Source organism: Idiotropiscis lumnitzeri, chromosome 6 (genome assembly GCF_059441095.1).
Source record: "Idiotropiscis lumnitzeri isolate Australia: NSW breed Sydney's pygmy pipehorse chromosome 6, RoL_Ilum_1.0, whole genome shotgun sequence".
Classification (NCBI taxonomy): Eukaryota; Metazoa; Chordata; class Actinopteri; order Syngnathiformes; family Syngnathidae; genus Idiotropiscis; species Idiotropiscis lumnitzeri.
Window position 1 is genome coordinate 14,526,844 of NC_142396.1, and position 9,779 is coordinate 14,536,622.

General features: G+C 40.7%; 1 protein-coding gene across 3 annotated transcripts in view; it reads right to left on the reverse strand.

The window, feature by feature from the left end:
- abtb3b (ankyrin repeat and BTB domain containing 3b) overlaps positions 1–6,200 on the reverse strand; it is a 78,335-nt gene extending 72,135 nt beyond the window's left edge. For all 3 annotated transcript variants that reach the window (XM_088298610.1, XM_088298611.1, XM_088298609.1), the window contains exon 1: positions 5,134–6,200. In XM_088298610.1, coding sequence (XP_088154736.1) covers positions 5,134–5,989 — 856 coding nt within the window. In that variant the 5' untranslated portion in view covers positions 5,990–6,200. The remainder of the gene's footprint in view (positions 1–5,133) is intronic.
- Positions 6,201–9,779: the final 3,579 nt, after the last annotated feature.

Below are 9,779 nucleotides of genomic sequence, written 5' to 3' on the forward strand. Positions count from 1 at the left end.
TGTCGCTTGTGTAGCACTTTTATACCTTCGGGACAAACTAAAGTCTGTTGGAAAAACATTATTACCATTTCATGTAAGTTGTAAGTCTATGTCTAGGCTTCTAATGGCATTTGGGCCAGCAGGGAAGGCCTTGAAGACCCTGACTGCACACCACTGGGTCATTGTAGAAGTCAGTTCATTGAATGTAGTATTATTATTTTTTATATTTTTTTTAAAAGTGTGTGTGTGTGTGTTGAATAAGTGTGTGTTGTCACACACAGATGCATGATTAGGGGTGGAAGGCGGTCTCCAAGTACTCACTTTACAACTTTACATCATCTGCAATTGGAGATCTTTTTGCAGTTCCTTATAAATTAACTCGCACCTCACCTCTGTTGAATTCAAAGCGAGCCTTTTTGATTGGCCGGGAACCAAGTGTTCACTACTGCAACGAAGCAAATAGCGACCAAAATTAACTAATAAATTACCTCAGTCGACAATAACATCAAGTTTACTCAAAGATGTCTAAGGCGTTTTTCTGGGCTGCAATATCCACAATGGCGATCACAGGGTCTTCAAAGAGCTATACCGAAAACACCCACACTCAACAATAATTACTTTTTGAATCACACGCCTCACTGGAACATAAACTGTGATCATTCAAACCATCCTGAGACAAAGGCAGTACATGTTTGGGACAGACAAGATGATTTTAAAGAAAGTTGAGAGTGGGAAGTTGAGAAAACACCCATCTCCCACACAAGTGCAATGCCAAAAAGACTCAATAATTCAGCTTCCTATTACACATGACAAACAACACAATGACGTTTGGCCTTCAGGTGCCTCGACAACCATTGTCACAACTGAATAAAATATTAATGAGGGTGAGGACATTACCATCCACAGGGAGAAATGTACCATAACACCTCACCCAGGAGTGTAGATGGCATTTTAAAAAGGCGGACATGGTGTCCCTGTCTTTCTTCGACTGGACTAACCGCTCCCTTTCCCCTTTGTGATTTTGTGTCTGGGAAAGAAGACCAAGACCGCTTCCGGAGGAAGAGACAGAAGACAACGCAGACACGTCTATCCAAAACAGTGTCCGCATGGACCATGATGAAGCCGTGCTTCAGCTGTTGTCAACCTGGCGCGAGACGAAAACGCAAATCCCTGAGAGGAAATTCACCGGCTGAGACAAGTCGAGAACCGGGGCTCAGGCCTTACGGGCAACAAGAATGGATGAATATGATTTATTAATCGTGTCGTATAATTCAACTGAATTTTTGGGCTCTCATAAGATTCTTGTGAAGAAAGCAGTCATTTCCCTAGAAGATAGAATAATCACTGAGGCCGAATCCGTACAACGGAAGTACATGACATATAGTTAATAGGCATGTTGCACTGTCATAAGATAAGATAAGATGTCCTTTATTAGTCCCACAATGGGGAAATTTGAGGTGTTACAGCAGCAAAGATATAGATCACAATATATATATATATATATATATATATATATATATATATATATATATTTGTGGACCCGTTCTTGTAGACCACATTTGTAGGGACCTGTGCCCCTATAAACCTTAATGCAACTTTACAGCTTTAACAACAGCTCTCGTTCTTTCCACTGCTCAACTTGACTCGCACACAGCATCAGATTTCCATCTTTCATGTCAAAATGAACCGATAAAATCCTTTCAAACATGAAAAACATACAGTTCGGAAGGATTAGACCAGTTGAAAGCCCACAGCTTGTCTACGATACTACGTCAGGTTTAATCAGCAGTTAAAGAACCACAAAACATGCCATTGTTCCAGCATGCATTACATCAGCTTTTCAAACCTCGTCCTCATAACTTTACGCGCGTAATAAACGGCTAAACTCCTGCCACACCCCTTATGCAGCTGGAGACCTACTGTATGCCAAATGGACTGAATGCACAACGTGACTCAATATTGGCATTAAACAATACGATCATACAGAGCAGTGTGATGTTTTATGATCGCCCTGCCTTGGATTTTCTCGACTATGTGTGTCTGTAGGGCAGCTCTTGCCAAACAGGTTCATACTAAGCCTACCGTGGCCCAAATATACTGCACAGTATCAGACTGTTCTTAAATCTGCTGTTTGATTGGGCAATGCAGATCATGTTGGTGTCATGATACATTGTGTGTCACTTCAGTCTTGGTAATTAGCTAATTTTCCAGAGTCCGGGGGACAAATGTGTCAAGCTCAGCTTACGTTCTAAGTGTAAGCATGTGACATCATGTATCTGGGAGTAGTTGGAAGGGTAATAGCAGAAAATTAGCGACAGCATTAGCATTTAGCTAGAATCCATTGGCGACAATTGGAAGATATTGTTAGGCTCCATTTGGCATTTGCATTCCGCTTAGAATGACAAATGAGCAATGCTTAGAAAATACACTGCATGTACTACGCCGGCATGACGTGAGACCAAAGGAAAATCTGGTGACAGTTGCTTCCCTCTTCACCACCATCATGCCAAAACATACAGGTTGTCATAGCTGTATGACACGTTTTGACACACTGCAGCATATTCTGTCACTCAGTCTGACTGAAGGACGTGTTCCGGTGGGAGGTTGAAGTCAGAATAGCCGACATTGTGGGAAAACTGCAAAGGAAAGCAAATTTCCAGGGCTCCTGCTTGGCTGTACAAAAATCAACACTCCCACCAAAATGGTTCACATAGTTGGTATAACAAATTTAGAGAAGCTAAACAAACAAGGGTGTACACAAATCTTTTCAAGCTTCGGGCATTCATTCGTGATGCATCAATATAGTCAGCTTCTCAAACTCTCTCTATTTCACTCTGTTTATCTCCCTCTCTCAAAAACCCAATTTTATTCACACTGCTCTGCATAATGGATGATAGCGCAAACTGTAGGTCCCTGAGGGTCTTTCATTATGTAAACCTGTTGCAAGAAGAGCCACAGCAGCAGTTTTTCAGCATCCATCACACCAACAAGCATGTATTAGAGTGCTGTGTGATGTATTGCCAGTTACGCAGCAGTAAAGTCTGAATACAATTACTTTTAAAGGCAAAGAACAAAAAGTGAAACCAGAAAGCCAGTGTGGAAACCACAAAGGGAGTGTTGTCAGTATTAAAATAAGCATGTAAACTTGGTCATCCACCACCATTAATTTGGGGAAGATTAAAATGCACATCAAGCTGCAGTGCATGACATCTACAAGAATTTCAAGAGTAACATAAGTGAGACAATGATGCGCTTTTTGTATTTAAGGATTTTGAAGATTAACATAAACTAGGACGATACGGTGTGAAAGTCTGAAGCCAGCACTGGCTTTGATTTTATAATCCTTTCACAATGAGATAGCGAAGAAAAGTATCCATCTTTTAACAGCAAAGTAGCAGGCAATTTAATGTGTCAAGAAAGAAAATTATACAAAATATTGCGACACACGCAGCTAAACAGGAAATGATTGTTGAAGCCTCAACACACCAATCCGAAAGTCGGTACACGTCTGTTTGTTGTCGCGCGCAACGTCGTAAAGTCGGATCCGTTGGTTTAGCGTTTTTTCTTGTTGCAAGGAAATTTTTAGATGTTCAAAATTCCCTTGCGACATGAAAAGTACAGGCGAACGTCTAACATTCGTTACCTTCGCAAACATGTGCCATCTTCAAGTAAAACAAGCTGCAGCAAGAATTATTTTTGCTATGCAAAACACACCACCGCAGTAGTGAGAAGGCCAATTTCGAAATAAAAATCGTTAGTACACTTTTATTTTGAACTTGTAGTGTGGCAGCTGACTAGACTTTTCCTGTCGACTGGAAGATGGACAGTTGGAACCCAGTTTAAAGGTATACTTTACTAATTTTGCAATTTTCAGCAGTAAAAAGTTAATGTTTTGCCAAGAATTAATTTGATAATTCTTACTATTTTCATTATATTAGCCGTTAGTGGTCGTTACATGAACCCGGAGTACTTGTGATGTCATTGTAATTGTACATGAATAATAATCATCAAACAAATTATCAACAAAATATTAACTTTTTACTGTTGAAAATTGCAAAATTACTAAATTATCCCTTTAAGTTTAAAATTTCCATCACAAACTGCTGCCAAAAACATCAACACATCATCATGTTCAATCACTAATAAAGCACAAAAAAAGAATACAATTCCACTGACATTGTCGAATGTGGCGCCTGCTAGCCGCTCGCCTCAATAAGCGAGTGCGCCATATAGGCTGGATGTCTTTTCGATATATGAAAATAACTGCACACTTTGATGCTGACAGCCTGGCACAGATGCAAATGAAATTCCTACTGATCATTAAAAGGAAAAAGAAAAAAAAGAAAAGAAAAAAACAGGCTAACTCTAGTATGTACTGTTCTAGCCCGCAACGTCACTGCTGTGTTTCACTTCATCACATACCCCAAACTCTGACTGAAATACAGTTTGCTGCTATGCAAAGTTGAAATTAAAGGGGAAGTTGATTTTCTAAAAATGGAAAACCATAGTATTATTTTGTCCTTCAGGGAAGCAATTTTCCATTCAATTTTATCTGAATACTCTATCATTCGAGTTTTCAATAGGATACCCGAATATCAAAATATTCGATAGCAGGTGGAAAAGAAGGGCTATACAAGTGAAAGACCAAGACCAATGGCACTTAAAAAAAAAAAAAAAAACATTCACACTGCCATTATACCCTCATTTAAGTTGGACCTGATCCCATACTGCCGCTTCTACAAACTCAAATTTACTTCATGAAACACTTTTTCTGCCAACACTTTACACATTCATACTACAGCGACAGAAAACAAGGTTAAAATCGTCGTCATTTTTCTCAATTGCTCCGCCATGGTCAAATAACATGAAAGGTTTTGTTTCCTGGAGAAAGCTTTGGCTTCTGGCACTCAGAACGACGTGTGACGTCATGGTGGAAATGTCTCATAGTCTACTGCAAACCCCAATTAAAAATCAATCATCTCAAAATCTGCCAGCACTAACAATATTCATGTACACATAAACTCAATGAACCTTTGAGGGTTTCACAGTCACTACATGCCCTAGTAGTTTATCAGGCCTTATCAATCAAACTCAATATACACGAGTTCGATTTGAAGAGCGGTTAGAATAAGTGCCCCTGCAGCCGTTACTCACCACTCGCATTCTTCCCACAGATGAGGTGTTGCCAGTGCTGCAGTGACCCCCACAGCTCAGCATCACTGCTGACGGCCTGGTCCAGGCTCTCCACGCTCAACTTGGGCATACTGTTGTCCCGCTCCAGCAGCGCACTGCGGAGCACTCGCTCGTGTATCTCGCGGAAAAGGCTTTCCATGCACGCCGCCAGATAGATGGCCGCGTGTTCGTGGATCCTGATCGCAAGCCTGCTATCGACCATCCACCTGAAGAATCTCCCCACGTTGAAGACGAGCCCGCAGCGCACGGACTTGCCGCGGCCGAACTTGTCCTCCTCCGTGCTCATGTTGTACAGAGACAAGGCGCTGAGGGCAGCGCCGATGCAGTTCGTGGAGACGACCCACGACAGGACCATCTTTATGGCACTTTGGATCTCATATTTGGTGCATTTGGCGTAGCGCAAACTCAAGCGCTGCGCCTCCTTGGCGACCCTCACGAGGGCCCGGCTGGCCAGCGCGGAGAGCCGCAGCAGGACGTCCTGCGGTGGGCTCGGCACGCTCATTCCCTCGTCCCTTTGCAGGGCTCTCGCCACCTCCCCGAGGCTCCACGGCACATCCTCAAGCTCGGGTAGTTTAGCGCACTGGCCGGTGCACTCCAGGATCTCGGCGTCTTCGACCAGGACCGTGTTGACAGTGTCCAGGCTGTTGTTTCGACTGTGCATGGAGTCCGTTAGTTGCCAGCAGTTCCCCCCATGTGCCTCCGAGCAGCACAGCGACGCACTGGAAGACCTGAAGGAGTCGGCGGCTCCACCATAACCCGAGTCGAGAGTCAAATCCTCCAGGGTCCTCGCTGCTGCTGACTTGCTACTCCTTGCCATAACTGTGCTTCATAGCGACAAGGAAAAGTGGAGAAAATCGACGAGTATACAAACGCGCGCTCCATGCACAGGAAATAAAATTTTCTGCTCGGTTGCAATTTGTGCAATGATATAATACAAAGTTAGAAGAGTAAGACCTCAGTGCACCAGCCGTCAAACAGTTTGACCAGCGCAGTGCCTGACAGTTGGGGGCGGGGACATGGCGCCAAGATGACAGCCAATCGACACGCGATGTTAAGCAATAACTATTTTGGATTGGATGAAGCGCAGATCTCCATACAAAGTCACTAATAAGGCTGATTAATAAAAAATGCGGTGTAAACAACATTGTTTTCCCTCTGATACACAACTTAGTCGAAAGTTAATAGAGGCATACACATTTGCACTGAAATATTAATGATTGCCAAAATACAATGAGGCTGAAATAAATGAGCATAAATGCCTTCAAATTATTTTCATTTAACAACTACAAGGTAATTTGGGCAGAGAGGGATCAAGCCTTTTTCAATATACCTTTTTCGGGCCCTTGCCTGATGGTAACATGATTCATGACCATTAATAATATATTACAAGCATGTATCAATGTATCATTGTGCCTGTGCGTGGATGTGGAGGCAACCTACTCAGACGATCTGAAGTAGTTTCAAGGTCATTTGTAGCACGGGATTACTTTTATTCAGGTTCTAACCAAGAATTTGTTTTGTAACTTGAATAGACTCTGTATATGACTCGCGTTGTATATTTATATTAATAACGCGCATACATAACGTGCATAATTTCTAATAAAAAATTGGTTGTATTCATTATAATTTGGATTTTTTATTTATGGAATTCATATCTCACAACTGATTTTGAATTAAGAACTTTCTTTTAGTTCCGTGAAGAAAACGTAACCCATTTTTTCGTTTTTTGTTTTGTTTTAAAAAGGGCGACCTGAACGGAAATAATATAAGCTAATTTTAAATTACTCATATATCATATAATGCAGTAAGATTCGCTTTAACAGGCGGTATAAAATTCTTTCTGGAGCAACAGTGACCTCCAACGGAATAGAGCGGTAATTCAATTGAGTATATAGTTAAGTCGTTTTTATAGCTAGACTAGGGATGTTCAAATCCGGGTCGCAAGAGCCCCCATCCAGCCTGTTTTAGATGTCTTCCTCCTCCAACACACCCGATTCAAATGATCAGCTCATCAACAAACTCTGAAAAGCATGATAAGGATCCTGATTATTTTAATCAGGTGTGTTGGAACTTGGAAGAGGGAGACATCTAAAACAGTCTTGATGGGGGGTCTCGAGGACCAGACGTGGGCACCCGTGGTGTAGACTTTATCTATCTTGGATTTGATTTCTAGGTGATCTATAATCAATTTATTATATATATTTTATTATATATATATATTTTTATTATACAAATTATACAAATGGAAATATAGCATTTACAAATATATATATATATATATATATATATATATATATATATATATCATGGAAGTGCATGGCCACATAATGAATAATAGAAAGCAATGACATTTGTCTTTAATTGACCAGGAGAAACTTGTTCATGATTGTATTTCGATTTGAGTTGATTATCGTGATGGCCTTCTGACAGGATCCCCTCAAAACAGAATCAAAGAGCTGGAGCACATTCAAAAGGATTTAAACTGGCTTCCAATCAGCAGTAGAATAGATCTTAAAATTCTGCTACTCCCCTATAAATCACTGAATGGTTTGGGTCCATTCCTGCCCCAACCTTCCTGCATGAAGTTTTTATGTTCGCCCCGTGCCTGTGTGAGTTTTCTCCGGGTGCTCCAGTCTTCTTCCACATTCCAAAGAGAAGTATGGTAGGTTGATTGAACATTCTAAATTCTCCCTAGCTATGGTTATGAGTGTGGATGGTTGTTTGTATATATAAATACAGTAGGGCTCTGAAGTCTGCAGTTTTGGGTCAAATAGTGGAGTCCAGAGTTCAAAGTAAATATTGTGAAACTGCATTTAGTTGTTATGATGCATGTAAATGCAATAAGCTGCCAAGCGAAGAAAAGACAGTCAGTCCCAAGGTAAATCTTTGATCCCCATATCTTTGATTAAGGCCTTGCAAACTTTTTTAAATTGTTATTTCGCTTTCAGTAATATTAGAAAGCAATTTACTTACTTTACTTTTAAATGTTTTGAAGATTTATTTTAATGTTTTTCAATGTTGTCAATGTAGATTATTTTGGTGAGATACTTTTGTTTCCTCTGCCCTGCTTCTGATTGTATAGAGTGTGTTGGTCAATTTAAGGGTAGCATATATTTATTTTCTTGCATAAATTATAATTAAATTATTTACATATCCTGTAAGGACTTGGGCTTTGGAAATTAAATGTTGCAGTTGTAGTCACGCTAGTAGCTGCTGCATAGATGTATGCATAATTTTATTTTTTTAATTTGAATAATTCCTTCCTTCCCTTGAGAAAGGCACCTCTCTCACTACCCATCTGAACACTGGGAGCGCAATACTACTACCAATCACTTTGCGGTCTCTCCTTCCTTGCATGTCTGCACGTGAGTTATCCACCTCTCTATGTGGCAGTAGTGTGCAAGTTGAATTTCCCCTTGATGGATCAGACAGCATAGGTAAATGGAATTATCCATTCAACCATTTTTAAACACTTGTCACCTTGTAAACTAGAGCATATACCAGATGACTTTAGGTGAGAGGTGAGGCACAGCCTTGGCTGGTTGCCAGTTATCGCAGGGCGCACATATTCATTCACACTTGCATTCACAGCAATGGACCAAAGCCCCTGAGAATGTCTGGACAGTCACATGCGCCGGCGCCATATTGTCATCAGCTTGAAATAACATTTAAAAAAACATCACATATTGCAATGCCATTAACTACAGTACATCCAAAATTTAGCATATCAGGAGACGTTTTCCACATAAATCTAAGAATATGTATTGTGACAGTTAGTGCAGTGCTTCTTAATTATTTTCTGTTATGCCCCTAGCAAGAAAACAATTGTATTGGCCAACACTCCATTTGAAAAAAAAAATCATTTTTGACACAAAATAAATTCCTTCTTGAGGTCTTTAACATGCACTCTGCAGTATTTCACTCCAAAATATCTTTGCAATGATTTTTTTTTTTCATTTCACCATTTATGATTGACACATTTTATGAATAGCAAAGTAATATTTTAGCTGTTCACAATTGGTATTCTTGAATTTGTGTTCTTGGTTGCTGGTAAACAATTTTCAGGATAGAATCGGATTCAAATTTCACATGGTCTTCATGAATGTGCGTCTCGACCTCATCTCACAGTCGTGAGCCTCGTGACCAGAAATTAGATCGGTGGAGACTACTGAGATCATACTTGAAAAGCGATGCACAAATGGATTTCTTCTGCTCCAAAGGTAAGAAGTGATGATATCGTCATTTAGAACTCTTGCACATGAAGAAAGGAGTGTGCAATTTCATTTTCCGGCTGAAGGTGGCAGTAGTCAAGTCAAGTCAAGTCAATTTTATTTGTATAGCCCTTAATCACAGACAGTCTCAAAGGGCTTTACATAGCCACAATCGACATCCCCGATCTTAACCCCCAGGAGGGCAAGGAAAAACTCACAAAACCTCATTAGGGGAAAAGTGAGAAACCTTGAGAAGGGACCACAGATGGGGGAATCCCCCTTCCAGGATGACCAGGCTGCAATGGATGCCAACTGGGCAACATTTGACACATACAATGATGCTATGCAATAATAGATGAGATAGCAGAACTCAAAATCCTGCAGGGTGCAGCTTTA